Below are 15442 nucleotides of genomic sequence, written 5' to 3' on the forward strand. Positions count from 1 at the left end.
ACTACATACTACATAGCAAAACCCTGTCCCCCCACCAAAAAAAAGCCATAGCCCATGGTGAATGTAATCATTATGCATTACAAATATATACCAATAAAAAATTTTTAAATGCCATTCATTAACATTAAAATGTAACATGTAATATAAAAATATATCATGTTCAAGGATAAACAACAATGTACAAGAGCTCTACATTGAAAATTATAAAATACCTCAGAATTTAAGGAAGATTTGAATAAAGGAGAGAAGCTATACTCATGAATTGGAAGGCTCAATGATATTATATATGGGGCAGGGGATTTAGCTCAGTGGCACCACACCTGCTGGGCAAGTGCAAGGTCCTGAGTTTGATTGCCAGTACTAGAAAAAAATCAAAACAGAAACATACAAAGCATGATATATGTGAATACATTCTCCAAAGTGATTTAATTCAGTCTCAGTCAAAATCTTCGCAGGTTAGACATGATGGTTCCAAAATGCACATTGTTGGAGTCTAACTGTCTGACTTCAGGGTTATTATAAAGCTATAGCAATGAAGAGGCTGTGCATGGAGGCACATGCCTATAATCCCAGTTCTCTGGGAGGCTGAGACAGGAAGAGCACAAGTTGTAGGGCTGGAGATTTTGCTCAGTGGTGCCGCTGCCTGCCTCACAAGCACAGTTTGATCCCCGGTACCCTCCCACCCCAAAAATCTCAAGTTGGAGCCCAGCCTTGGTAACATTAGCAACTTTGACCCTATTAGACCCTATCAAAAAATTTTTATTTAAAGCCTGGGGATGTAGCACAGGTGAAAGCCCTAGGTTCATTCCCCAGTAAAGGAGGTAGGGAAAATGTACAGAAACTTGGAGAAAAAAAAAATACAAGATCTTTTATCTTTTTCCTTTTTTTCTTTTTCTCATTTCTTTTACTGGCAGAGTCAATCGGATATAGTTTCTTTGTCATAGTGTAGTGGTGGGTTATGGGCCCATTTCAAAATGTGTCAAATTTCACCTTTATACATTTCAACACAGGTAAATTTTACCACAAAAAACTGTTGTGGGGGAATGGCTAGAAATGTACATGAGACAGTAAAGAAAATGTGTCATTCATAAAGCTGGACAATGAATACATTGTTCTGTTTACTTTTTTATGTATTTGAATTTTTCCATATATTTTAATTTTTGCCAGGCATCGCATGTTGGCTTATACCTGTAATCTCACCCACTCAAGAAGCTGTGGAAGGAAGATCAACAACAGCCTGGCCAATTTAGGGAGATCTCTCAAAGTTTATTTTTTGTTTATTTTTGCATTTTCATTTTTGGATATTTTGTTTTGTTTTGTTGTTTTGTTTTGTACCAGGGATTGAACTCAGGTCCTTGCGCTTGCAAGGCAGGACACCAAACTGCTGAGCTAAATCCCTGGCCCAAGTTTTTGGGTTTTTTGAGACAGGGTCTGGCTATCTAGTTCAGGCTGGCCTTGAACTCACTATGTAGCCTAACCTGACCTCGAGCTCATATTGATCCTCCTGCCTTGTCAACCAAGCCTTGTTTTGTTTTGAGACAGGGTCTTGCTATGTAGCTCAGGCTGGCTTTGAATTTACTAGGTAGTCCAGACTTGGCCTCTAATTTGCAGCAGTCCTCCTGCCCCAGCCTCCAGAGTGCTGGAATTACAGGCATGAACCACTACGCCTGGGTAGCCCTCAAAGTTTAAAGTGGGAGAGGAGATTGAAGATGTAGCTCACTGATAAGTGCTTTCCCAGCACTGTTTAAAAAAAAAAAAAAAGTTGCTTTATTTTCTTTCTTTTTTGTTTTTTGTTTTTAATACAGACAAGTTACACATGTTCCTCATTTAACAATTGAGGGGCCAGGGATTCAGCTCAGTGGTACCACTCCTGCCTGGCAAGTGCAAGGTCCAGAGTTTGATTCCTGGTATTAAAAATTTTTTTTTTTTTTTTTTTTTTTTTTTTTGAGATATGGTCCTGCAACTAGGTCATTAATTGATTTGGTCACTAAATGAGGAACTGTATATAGTATGTACATTACAATATTCAGAACAAAGAAATGACCAAAGGAAACTCCCAACTTGATGATGTTACTTTTATTTGTATAACTTACATGTAGTACTACAGTGTATAAGAGTAAATAAAACTAGTACAATTAAACGTGAAATATCAAATGACTACTCATTCTCACCAAATAGTTTTAACACTTAACATTTTTGTCTTCCAGTTGTTTTCATATTTTAGTACATGTGCAGTGGAACAGTATAGATACTTTCTCTTTTTATTTTTATTTATTTATTTATTCTTGGCACCAGGGATTGAACTGGGGTCCTTGCGCTTGCGAGGCCAAATCCCTGGCCCTATACTTTCTCTTTTTAATTTTCTTTGTTAATAGAGATAAACCCCAGGCAGGTGTGATGGCTCACACCTGTAATTCTAGCACTTGGAAAGGCTGAGGCGGGACGATTGTAAAAAATTTGAGGTCAGTCTGGTCTATATTGTGAGTCCAAGGCCAACCTGAACTTAATAGACCCTGTCTCAAAAAATGAAAGAAAGGAGGCAAGCAAGCAAGCTAAAGCTTTTGTCACTCGTAATCCCTTGAACGTACTACCCATTGCTAAGATTATTACTGTCACAGGTTTTATAAATTTTTTACTCATCTTGACAGAGCTTTACACTTTTCTATACATGTTTATAAAATAAATAGGTCTGAGCCAGGTATGGTGGGGCTCACCTATAATCCCAGCATTCTAGGAGGCTGAAGCAGGAAAATAGAATGTTCAAGCCCAGCCTGGGCAACTAAGCCATTTTGTGAGAACTGGTGTCAAATTTTAAAAACAACCAAAGATGTAGCTCAGTGCTGTAAAGACCCTAGGTTCAATCTGCATTACCAAAAAAAAAAATAATAATAAATAGTTTTTCTTTGAATTTATGTAAACTGTTTACATACATTACTCTCTGGACATATGCAGATTGTATTTTTCACTCAGTATTTTTCTGAAATACATCTCAGGAACATTTTATTTACTCATTCCCTACCAATGGATTCCGATGAGGTTGCTCTACATCAGGAACAACGCTGACACTAACGTTTTTTAGTGCAAGCCTCCTGCTGTCCCTGTCAATCGTTTTCCTGGGGAGTCTCCCTAGTCATGTTTTTGCTGAGTAGTAAGCAGTCAGATGTACGCCTTAAGTTTTACCAGACACTGCTTTGTTATTTCCTAGAATCAAAAGATGTTCCCCTAATCTGAATAGCTTTCACCTAAAAGGTTTTCTTTTTCTATGACTGGGGATCAAACCCAGGCCTTACACATACTGGGCAAGCATTCTGCCACTGAGCTGTACCTGCAACCCCAAAAGACTATATCAGACTTAATGAAATCTTAGGTTATTCAGAATTTGAGTGTAGCTTCAGGCAGCCCAAGGTTACATACCTGGTTTTGGCCCTTGGACCTTCAAGGACTCTGTAGGGGATGGTAGTGTAACTTAGTGGTAGAGCACTTACTTCTCTGGCAAGATGGAGGAATAATCTACATCAGGAACAACGCTGACACAAGTTTTGTGCAAGCATCTTGCTGTCCCTGTCAGTCATTTGGGACAAATCCCTAAATTTGATTCCCAGCATAAAAACAAAAAACAGGTATGGTAGAATACTTATAATCCCAGTACTCTAGGGGGCTAAAGTAGGAATTTCACCAGTTAAAGCCTGGCCTGGGCAATTTGGCAACTTGGCAACTTAGCAACTTAGCAAGACCCTGTCTTAAAAAATTAAAAAGGGGCTAGAGATCTAGCTCAGTTCAAAGGCTGGGTTCAATTCCAGTAACACCAAAAAAAAAAAAAAAAAAAAAAAAAAAAAACCCTGGGTAAATGACTTTAATTTTTGGAGACAGGGTCTTGCCTTGTAGTTCCGGCTATCCTTGAACTCACTTTGTAACCCAGGCTGGCCTTGAACTCAGCCTCAGCCTCCCAAGTGTTGGGAATTTACAGGCATGCGGTACCATGCCCGGTTTATGACTTTCCTTTTTAATGACATTTTAATTCTCAGTTCCTTCATTTGTTACTAAAATCTCTATTCCTGGCTTTCTGAAAAGGTTAAATGCGATGCATACTAAAAGTAGTGGTAGGCCTGTAGGGCTTGCAGCAGTTATTGTTATGCTTAGAGTTGGGCCTGTCTCTCCTTAGGATCTCTGCTGAGTTTACCTCCTTCCTGACTAGCACTACCTCCCTAACCGTTTGTTAGCTTGGGTTGGGCCTGCTACGTGTGTTTCATAGCCTCCTGGTGCTGGTACTTATGGGAGGAAGTACCTGCTCTGAAGAGGTATGCTAGTGGTGACCGTGTCCTCTTATAGAGAAGTTTTGACAATAGACAGTAGCTGACAGAGACAGGGAAACCTGCGTCTATGGGGCTGTCTCCCTCCAAGGGCCATCTCCTGACAAACCCCCCACTCCTTGAATACTACTGAGCAGAGTTTCCTAAGAAGGTGATCTTGTATGAATAGGGTGTGTATAGTACCACAAAAGCTGCACTCAGTGTTACACACTTCTCTAGAATAATAAAGAACGAATAGAATGGTTTTATAAACAGTTAACATTTGTTGAACTGCTGTTATGTGCTAAGTACTTCTCTTGGCTTTGTTTTTTGGTGGTGATGGTAGTGGTAGGGAGTTTGCTGGGGATGGAACCTAGGATCTTGCACATGTTTAGTAAGCACTCTACTGCTGAGCTAATTTTCTCAGTTATTTGGGTTTTTGAGGCAGTTCCCTATATAGATAGATCAGGCAGAGCTTAAGGCTTGAATGAACATTTCTCCTATCTCCTGTCTCAGCCTCCTGAATGCCAGGCTAAGCCCCTTGTGTAATAATAAAGGCATTATTTTAATAATAATGAGTAAGGTACTATTTTAGAGCAAAAGACTCTTAAGGTGCAGAGAGGTTAAATAGCCTCCCAAAGTAATACTTCTGTTTTCTTTTCAGTGTTGGATATCCAACCTAGGGCCTTGCAAGGTCTTAACAGTGAACCACGACTGCCACCCTGCCCCATTAAAACTCAGTTCTTGTGGTGAAGAAACCAAAAAAGTAATGCCTTTAGAATAGATGGAGTACTGCAGCAACTTTAAATAACAGTGCAATGTCTGACTCAGGGCTTTTGACTTCTACACTTCCTCCCAAAAAAGTGAGGGCTTTTGGGGTTTGTTTTGTTTTTGTTTTTGGAACTAGGGATTGAAGCCAAATTTCTCAGCTATATCTACAGCCCTTTTTACCTTTTTTTTTTTTTTTTTTTCTGTACCAGGGATAGAACTTGGGACCTTGCACTTGCAAGGCAGGCGCCAGAGCCACTGAGCTAAATCCCCAGCCCTTTTTTGCCATTTTTAAATTTTGAAGTCCAGTGTGGTGGCAGCCGTCTATAATCCCAGCATGGAGAGGGGCATCACCATGAGTTCAAGGCCAGCCTGGGCTACACAGTGAGTTCAAGACCACCCTAAACTATACAGTAAGACCTTCTCTCAACATTTTTTTTTTAAATTTTGAGACAGGGTCTTACTAAGTTGACCAGGCTGGACTTGAACTTGTGACGCTCCTGCTTCAGCATTCCAGAGTGATATACTTACAGGTGTGTGCTACCACAGCTGGCTAAATCTCTTGCTTTGCTCATTGATCTAGGGATGAAGGCCCTGGTCCCTCTCCTTCTTCTCTACTCTTCTGTATAACCATCCCCTACTCAGTATTGAGGGGCTGTGATATCTGATCTTTTGCCAAACTCTCATTCAAAGGAATTACATCAGCTAAAATCTGCTTTAACTGATTATAAAACAGAGCTTTGCAGAGGGGTCAGTGAAGTAGCTGTCTTACCCGTAAGATTTATTTGGTTCTTGTTTTGTGTTCCTGAGGAATGAACCCAAGGCCTTGTACATACTATACAAGTTCCTTAACTCTGAGCTACATCTCCAACACACTTATAGATGTTTGAATGATCATTTTAATAAAAACTCATTCACTGGTCTCCTCTGTGTGTGTGTGTGTGTGTGTGTGTGTGTGTGTGTGTGTGTGTGTGTGTGTGTGTGTGGAGGAGGTCACTTAGCCTCTTTACCTGTCAAGCAGCCGTTTATCGGGACAGATCAGTTAAACCATGCAAAAGGATTTTGCAAACTGTAGGTTCATGAGAAACAAAGCCCTTTGTCAATATAAAGGCCTAGGTAAATGGTAAGGGAAATTAGGTAAGAACTGGCCATTTACAGAGTTGCTTGTTTTGGGAGCATTTGTCAGTGCAAGACAAAACCAGGTATTGTGGTACACGCCTGTAATCCCAGCACTCAGAAGGCTAAGGCAGGATGATTGTGAGTTTGAGGCCAGCCTGAACTACCATAGCATGACCTTGTGTGAAAAAGAAAAATGTAGTGAGGTTTTTTTTTTGTTTTGTTTTTTGTTTTGTTTTTTGTTTTTTTTTTGGACAGGGCCTTGCTAAATTGAACTGTCCAGGTTTACATTTGCAGTCCTCCTGCCTCAGCCTCCTAGAGTGCTGGTATTATAAGTGTGTGTCACCATATCAAGCTATGGTGAATGTATTTCTTAGGAAAGCTCATGACAGATTTGGCATCAAGAAAGATGACATAGTGAAGCCATTTGAAAGCTGATCTGGAAGAAGGTGGGATATTAGCTGTATAGCATCATGCAAGACCCTACCCCAGACAGGGACTTCTTATCTGATCTCTTCCCCCTTACCCATTCCAAACAGGCTTGTAGCCTGTGCACAGTGATTCACTACTTTCACCGACCAGGTTCATGGCCTTATGCTTGCACTGTGGGTAACAAGACAGAACACCTCCCTGCACTGACAAAGATTGTATTTCAGTAGGGTAAACAGATTAAATAAACAAGAAAAAAATACTACTATGAGAATTTAAATAGGATAGCTAAATAGTTTGGCTGGCTATGAATGGTCTGGCAGAACATCCCTAAGGAAGTGTGAAATACAAAATCAGATCCCAGGGCTGGGGATTTAGCTCACTGGCATTGCACCCACCCTGAAAGCACAAAGTTTGATCTCTGGTACCAAAACAAAAAACTAACAAGATCAGCTCCCAGCAGGAAGGAGCCTACCGCATGGCCATGGGGGAATAGAGACAGGATATAGTGGTCCTAGAGAGGGAACAGACAAGGGCAGCCAGTCTAGCTAGACCCTCCCCCGGGGACTGAGTAGTTAGAGGTGAGATCAAAGTGAAATGGATGGAGGAACTGATCTCCTGGGATTTATTAAAGTGGGGGAGCAGTCCCAAGGGAATGGGCAAAGGAAAAGGTAAGACTATTACACTTTAAGAAGATTGGCAGTGGAGGGGGTCCAAGAACTAGAGACACAGGTGGGGATAGGAAGGGGCTGGGAGTGACTGCATTTTTACTAACAAAAAGGAGGGCAGAAGTAGGGTATGGATTTTGGGGGCTTGTGGATTTAGTGGTGTGGAAATTAGGAGCCTCTTTCTGATTATCTTTTTCTTTCAGGGGGCTGGGGTTTTTAGTTTTCTGTTTTGTTTCATTTTGTTTTGTTGTGGCACTGGGGGTAAAACCAAGGACCTCTTACATGGCAGGCAAGGACTCTGCCACAGAGCCGCACCCCTAGCTGGTTATCTTTTTGTTGGATGGGGAGAAGTCGGCTGCTGAGAAATAGGGTAGGGGCTGCCTTGAGAGAAGGTAGAAGATGTCTATCCTGCTCCCCAGGAAGTCACGCCATGTACCCTCCTAGCAGGTCCTCTGCCTAGCTTTCAGACTAGGGTTGGCTGTGTCTCACATCCGGTCCTCATTTTTTTCCCTCACAGCAGCCTTCTTAGCCGCTGCCATGGAAGAGCCACAGTCGGATCTCAGCATCGAGCCTCCACTGAGTCAGGAGACATTTTCAGACTTATGGAAACTGTAAGTGGATTTTATGAGAAGGACTGACTCAATGCCCAGCCTCTGTAGGGTCACCGTCCCCACCCAAGTCTCCACCCCCAGCAGAGGCCTGTAAAAAGCAAAAATCAGTGGGCCAGGGATTTAGCTCAGTGGTTCCACCACCAGCCTCGAAAGTGCAATCTCCAGTAGCAAAAAAAAAAAAAAAAGAAGAAAAAATCAGTAGTACTGACTCTCTGCTCTTGTGTTTCAGACTTCCTGAAAACAATGTTCTGGTAAGGATGCAACTGGGAAGGGACCGGATACTTGGTGGGCAGTGGACGGGGAATTCAACCTTAGGACTCTTTATTTACCCTTCCACAGTCCAGCTCACTGTCCTCTCCCATGGATGATCTGCTGCTGTCCCCAGAAGATGTCGTAAACTGGCTGGGAGGAAACCCAGATGAAGACATCCAAGTGTCAGCTCCTGTACCAGAACCCCCAACACCAGTGGCCCCTACCACAGCAGCTCCTACACCAGCCTCTTCCTGGCCTCTGTCATCCTCTGTGCCTTCCCATAAGACCTACCATGGCAACTATGGTTTCCGTCTGGGCTTCCTTCAATCTGGGACGGCCAAGTCCGTCACATGCACGGTTAGTAGCCCTGAGGATCTGGCTTCCATGTGATCTTTCAGTTTAACAATAACCCACAACCTTCAGACAAACTTCCATGTGACCTTTCAAAGCCTAGCCTAGCTTTCAAAGCCCCCTGGGTTTTTTGGTCCAGAGCCTGGGGATTCCTTTTTAGCCTTTGGCTTCTTGTCTATTTAAGTTTCATTCATTTGCCTGTGAACTGTGACCTTTATCCTAAAATTAAATACCCGCCTCTTAACTTTGGGTTTTCATCTTTCCCATTCTACTTTCAGCATCTCTCCTTAGGACAAGAGACTTTTTCTTCCCCTGGCAACTTAGGCTGAGGCAAGAGGATCCCTTGAAACTCCAGCCTGAGTTGGAGTGAAATTTTTGTCCCAAAATTAAAAAAAAAAGAGAGAGAGAAAGAAGGGGAAAATAAGCTTCCAGCAATTAGACCCCAACCTAACTATCCCACCCCATGTTCATTGAATTCTTTTTTCCTTGTTTCATTGGTCCTCCAACCTTTGATTCTTTTTCCTTCTTTCCTTTTCCTATAGTATTCCCCTGTCCTCAACAAGTTATTCTGCCAACTGGCAAAGACCTGCCCTGTGCAAGTGTGGGTCGAATCACCACCCCCACCTGGCACCCGAGTCCGTGCAATGGCCATCTACAAGAAGTCACAGCACATGACAGAGGTTGTGAGGCGCTGCCCACACCATGAGCGCTGCTCTGATACTGACGGTGAGTGGTCGGACTGGAGATGGGACAGAGCTAGATGCCCAGGGTCTCCAAGATTCTGATTTGTCCATGATTGCTCTTAGGCCTGGCCCCTCCTCAGCATCTTATCCGAGTGGAAGGAAATCTACGTGCAGAATATTTGGATGACAGAACCACCTTTCGCCACAGCGTGGTGGTACCCTATGATCTGCCTGAGGTCTGGTTTGGTAACTGGGATCTCTGGGAGGAGGACGTCAAGGGATTAGAAGGGATTGTGGTTGGCCATCAAGGGGGCAGTAGAGGACTTCCCTGCCTTTTCTTTACTTTTCTTTTGTTTTTTTGGTGGTATTGGGGATGGAACTCAGGGCCTCACATGCTAGGCATGGTAGACACAGTAGAATACAGACTGTTCCCCTCATGATCCTGTGCCCACTCTACCATTGAGCCCAGCTGCTTATTCAGTGTCCCCACAAGCCTGTGAAGGGTGCAGAGCAGGTGAGTTTTCCCTTTAATTTCTCACCTGAAAAAGTAGAAACTTGCAGGGGCTACAGGCCTCCCTGGTTGCTGCAGGTCTCCCCAGGGAATGTTGGCTTCACCTAGGACTTGTGTCCTCCTCCAGGTTGGCTCTGACTGTACAACCATCCATTACAACTATATGTGCAACAGCTCTTGCATGGGGGGCATGAACCGTAGGCCCATCCTCACCATTATCACACTGGAAGACTCCAGGTAGGCAGCCATGGGTCTCTCTTCACACTGGCATGCTCTTCCCCACCCCCTGCCTGACCCTGTCACCTGGACCCTGCCCTTTACCACACTACTGTCCATCGTTAGTTCTCACACTGCCCATGAGTAGAATCTCCTCTGCTGTCCCTCTCAGTTTTCCTTTTTCTGGCTTTGGGGCCTCTTTTTTTTAAACCTGTGGCTGCTCCCTGGTGTCTCTGGAACTGGAGTTTAGACTCCCTGCAGGACAGTGGCAGTTGGGAGCAGGTAGGGCAAGTAGGCCTCCCTGCCTCCTACTTCTGTCTTCTCTTCTGGGCTAGTGGGAACCTGCTGGGGCGGAACAGCTTTGAGGTGCGTGTTTGTGCCTGTCCTGGAAGAGACCGGCGCACAGAGGAAGAAAATTTCCACAAGAAAGGGGGATCATGCCCTGAGCCAACACCAGGAAGCATTAAGAGAGGTAAGCAGGGAAAACAATAGAAACTGGAGGAGGAGGAGAGGGGCAGTTGTTCCCCAAATTCACTCTTCTAGCCTTTCTTTGTCTCTTCCCACCTTTCTTTTTCTCTTCCCCAGCTCTACCCACCAACACCAGCTCTTCTCCTCAGACAAAGAAGAAACCACTGGATGGAGAATACTTCACCCTTAAGGTACCAAGTCTGGGAGAGACATAGTGCCTTGTATGAATTAAATGGGACTGGATGAGGGTAGAAACAATATACCCATCATGCTTCTGTAAAGTTAGTATTATCAGATCGAAAATGTGAAATATAACATTTTAAATGCTGTTAACTTTTTGGCTGTTTTGCCTGCAATTAAGGCATTTCCCATCAGGGGGCAGTATTGCTCCAAAGACAGGGGCTTCTTATAGGAGAACCTAAATTGAAAACACCAACTTGGACTGTTATATAAGTTCCTCTCCACCTAAAACAGAATCACATCCCATTTAACCCATGCTAAACTGAAAGTATCATAAGTCAAAAGTGCAATGAGGGCTGTAATACAGCGCATTCCTAGCATTCATACAGCAAAGGTCCTGGGATCTATTCCTAACACCAACCAAAAAGTGGATCTAACGCACCTAACCTACCAAATATCACAGCTTGGCCACATGGTGTATGGTATAGACTATTTCCCTCATGATCCTGTGCCTGGCTGGAAGCTGCAGCTTGTTACTGCTGCCCAGCATTAAGAGTATTGTACTGCCAGGGATTTAGCTCAGTGCTGCCACGCCTGCCTTGTAAGCACAAGGTCCTGAGTTTGATCCCTAATACCTCAAAAATAAAAAAGAGAGAGAGAAAGAGCATCATACTACATATCTCTAGCCTGGGAAAGACCCAAATTCAATGTAAGCTTTCTACTCAGTGCCTCTCACTCTCACACCATTGTGAAGTCAAAAAAATTATAGGTTAGATCATCATAAATTAATGCCCATCTAGATATTTTGAGGACTACCTTTCAAAAAGAAAATTGTTGGGCTGGGGATTCAGCTCAGTGGCACTGTGCCTTCCTCACAAGTGCAAGGTCCTGAGCTTGATCCTCGGTACTGGAGAAAAAAGAAAATTGTTAAAGAGAACATGAAAATGGTTCTACAGTTTTGCCTGATATTTCTCTGTCCCCTTTCACCCTGCTGCAGATTCGTGGGCGTGAACGCTTTGAGATGTTCCGAGAGCTAAACGAAGCCTTGGAACTCAAAGATGCCCAAACTGAAAAGGAGCCAGGGGAGAGCAGGCCTCACTCCAGGTAAATAACCTGGGGCACCCCTCTCTGTCCCCACCTTCGTGATATCAGGCAGCAATCCTGTCCTGCTAAAGGTCCACTGTGCTTCTACCTCCGGGTCACTCAGCCCTGCCGAGCACTAGCACGTCTTGAGTGACCTTATTTCTCCCCTCTGGATCAGTTTCCTCATTTATGAGGTGAGGTAAGGGAAGATGAAGAGACTGATAGAAATGTTTGGTGAACACAGCTATGGTGGTGGCCATATTAACTGAAATTCCCTTGCTCCATACTTAGATCTTTCTAGGCCTTGGTCTCACCCCTTTTACACATTATCTCTTTTCTTTCCCTCTTTTTTCTCTCCTACAGCTACCTGAAATCTAAGAAGGGGCAGTCTACCTCCAGTCATAAAAAACTAATGTTCAAGAGAGAAGGACCTGATTCAGACTGACATCTTCTGCCTCTTGTCCCCTATCAATGATACAGCCTGACCCCCACCCCGTTTCTTCCCTGGGATTTGGAACTCTGGGGCTAGCATCCCTTCCTGTTGTAGGTGTGCCTCAGAAATGCCCAGGAGTTCTGCCATTTGCCTTGCCTGGATACCACTCAAGAAGTTGGCCTATACTGGTGTTTTGGGAAGGTTGGTGGGAGCTAGGATGTACCAGCTGAGTTTTTAAAGTTTTAACTGAGGAGAGTTGAGAGAGGGAAGAAAACGTTCTTGCATAAGATCAGAGTTTACAACCAGCCATATGCATGGCTGGAAGCCCAGTTCTCCAGCTGAGCTAACCAGGGAAGCTGTGGCAGGTCATTTAATTTCTCCTAACTTGAATACCCACATCTATGAAATGCTGATCGTCATAGCTACCTCCCAGGATTTGTTGTGAGGGCTATTGAAAGAATGTATGTCTGACCTTAGCATAATAATCTTATTACATGGGGGTTGAGTCCATAGTTTCCAAGGTTAGGCGGCTGGTTATGGGGAAGGAGCTGCTGAGGCTCTGCTGGCCCTGCCAAATGCACTCCGACCTTTTGCTGAACCTTGGCACCTGAAAGGCAATCAGCCTCCCTTACCCCCTGGAAGATTCCCATCTCTTATCTCCCAGAGGGTCTGTATATACCATTTTACTTCCCCTACATGCTCAGGGTCAATTTCTTTTGCACTCTGCAGGGCACATCTATACTTGTCACCCTCACTCTTCCCTTTTTATATTCCCTTTTTATATCGGTTTCTTATTTTACAATAAAACTTTGCTTCCACCTGTGTGTTTGAGGAGTGGGTGCCAACACAGACTGCCTGGGCCCCCAGGTGTAGGGATGTGTAGGAGTTGAAGTTGAGAGGCAGCCACCTGAGTCACTAGGCAGTGTGGGCTGGGGCGGGGGCAGCACCCACATTCCAGGAGGGGAACAAAGGCTGGGGACTGGGTCACTCTGTGGTCTGCATGACAACAAGGGAGAGGGTGACTCCATTCATAACTCGGGAACCAACTGTCCCTCCTCCCCCGCCCTGCCAGAGCTGACAAAGTTCTTGCCCACCCCTCCTTCTAGGGTTGGGCTGCTGTCCCTGGGCAGCCTCTCAACAAGGATTAGAGGATTTAAATGTCTGATTTAGCAAGCCTGAGTCTCTGGGGTGGCCATCTGCTCCAGGAAGGGCAGGGTACCTGTATTCCCAAGGAGAAAGGGGTGGGTGCTGCTGTATGGACAGATGCCAATGGGAAGTCCACCAGCTGGGGTCCCAGGAAACTGGGGGCAGCTAAGGTAAGGGCTGGGGCCTTCCCAGCATCCCCTCATCCTGGGCCATATGCCAGGAGGGTGAATGAATTGAGGCTTTACACTGTGCCAGGAAAACCTTTGAAAGGGTTTCTTGGGGTAGGGAGGGAAGTTAGGGTTGGGGAGCCCAGCACCCCCTGCCCAACCAGTTCCTTAGTGTTGCTGCCTCCCAGGGAGGGGGCTAGGGCTGGGCTCCCCCATCCCCTGCTACTGTCTAAGCCCCTGCCTACGGGAATGGCTAGTCAGTAGGCACATTTCTTGGCCTGCTGCCTTTCACAGTGGTAGAATGCCAGGGACTTTGGGGCCACTGTCCTCAGCCTATCAACTAGGCTTAAAGTGCCAGTGGGAGCCCTCTGCCCTGCCCCAAGGTCCCAGACAGCTGAGACCAACTTTGTTCTTGCTCACTAGAGAAGGCCAAATGTTCCATGAGGCCCAGATCCATCTCCTTCAGAGCCTTCCCTTTCCCCGTTGACTTTGCTGGGTGGAGATGGAACTCAGGGCCACATTTGCTAAATGAGTGCTCTACCACTGAAACACACCCCAGCCCAGAGACCTTGACTCATCTCTCCAGCCACTGGACAAACCAGAGCTCTTGTAACTCAGTTGCTGTTGTTCTTACAGAACACTTAAAAGCTCCCTTCTTTTTAAAACAATTTACTCTGTTTTATTGGGATATAATTGACCCCCCAAAAAAATTGTATATTAGGGGCCAGGGATTTAGCTCAGTGGCACCACACCTGCCTCAGAAAGCACAAGGTCCTGAGTTCGATCTCTGGTACCAAAAAAAAAAAAAAAAGTTTTATGGAATTAAGGGATAATAGGAAGGTTTTTTATATGTTTGGTGAGTCAGTCTTTAAAGTCTATGCACTCAGGCAGGGGATTTAGCTCAGTGGTTCTGCAGCCTGCCTCACAGGCACAAGGACCTGAGTTCGATCTCTGGTAACAAAAAAAAAAAAAAAAAAGTTATATGTATTTAGGGTATATAGTGAGATGATATTGTATAAACCAGGCATACCAGTAGTACCAGCTATTTGGGAGCCAGAAGCAGAAGTATTCGAGAAGCTGAGACAGGAGGATCCCCAGGAGTTTGAGGCTAGTCTGGGGGCACATAGCAAAACACTGTCGGAGGGGTGCTGGGTGCATGCCTGTAGTTCCAATGCTGTGGGAGGCTGAAGTAGGATCACAAGTTCAAGTCCAGCCAGGCTGGGATGTAGCTGAACTCCCAGCACTAAGAGGCTGAGGCAGGAGGAACGTGAAATTTTCAGGCCACCCTGGGCTACATAACGAGTTCAAGACCAGCCTGAACTACATGCTGAGACCTTGTCTTAAATAACCCACACTAGGATACATTTCTGAATTTAAAACAATATTATGCTATACCTATTTATTCCGGGAACACAGTTGGTTTAATAGCAAAGAATCTATCAATGTAATTATATTAATAAAGAAGAAAAATTATATGATCATGTCAATATGCTGAAAGGAATTTGATTAAGTTTTAGCAGTAGGGGCTGGGGATTTAGCAGTGATTCCTTTTTCTTTCTTTTTTTTTTTTAAGGCCTAATTAAAAGTTATTGTTGCAGGGCCAGGGATATAGCTGAGTGGCACCGCACCTGCTTGGCAAATACAAAGTCCTGAGTTCAAGTCCCAGTACTGGGAAGAAAAAAAAAAAGTTATTGCTATGACAGGAGGATTGCCAAGAGTTAGAAGCCAGCCTGGGCTACATAGTGAGACCCTGTTTCAAAAAATAAAAATAAGGGCTGGGGATTTAGCTCAGTGGTTCCACCAGCTGCCTCACAAGTGCATGGACCCGAGTTCAATCCCCAGTGCCAAAAAATAAACAAAATAAAACTTAAAAACAGTAATAAATTGATACTATCCTAAATAAACACTAAGAATTTTAATTTAAATGAATATAGGGATGTCCACTAATATTGGTTTTAGTACATTCAGGAGAACTTAAAAGATTAATTACTGACTTTAAAAAATCTCTGTGTCAGGCTGGGGTTTTAGCTCAGCGGCATCGCTCCTGCCTCCCAAGTGCAAGGTCCTGAGT

General features: G+C 44.3%; 1 protein-coding gene across 1 annotated transcript in view; it reads left to right on the forward strand.

Moving 5' to 3' along the window:
* Positions 1-12890, forward strand: part of Tp53 (tumor protein p53) — a 16077-nt gene extending 3187 nt beyond the window's left edge. Inside the window, exons 2-11 of the mRNA XM_010614891.3 lie at positions 7788-7881; positions 8111-8132; positions 8221-8490; positions 9027-9210; positions 9291-9403; positions 9806-9915; positions 10230-10366; positions 10480-10553; positions 11540-11646; positions 11989-12890. Coding sequence (XP_010613193.1) covers positions 7808-7881; positions 8111-8132; positions 8221-8490; positions 9027-9210; positions 9291-9403; positions 9806-9915; positions 10230-10366; positions 10480-10553; positions 11540-11646; positions 11989-12070 — 1173 coding nt within the window. The 5' untranslated portion in view covers positions 7788-7807 and the 3' untranslated portion in view covers positions 12071-12890. The remainder of the gene's footprint in view (positions 1-7787; positions 7882-8110; positions 8133-8220; positions 8491-9026; positions 9211-9290; positions 9404-9805; positions 9916-10229; positions 10367-10479; positions 10554-11539; positions 11647-11988) is intronic.
* The last annotated feature ends 2552 nt before the right edge of the window (positions 12891-15442 follow it).

Source organism: Fukomys damarensis, unplaced genomic scaffold (genome assembly GCF_012274545.1).
Source record: "Fukomys damarensis isolate Sample0158 unplaced genomic scaffold, DMR_v1.0_HiC HiC_scaffold_13, whole genome shotgun sequence".
NCBI lineage: Eukaryota > Metazoa > Chordata > Mammalia > Rodentia > Bathyergidae > Fukomys > Fukomys damarensis.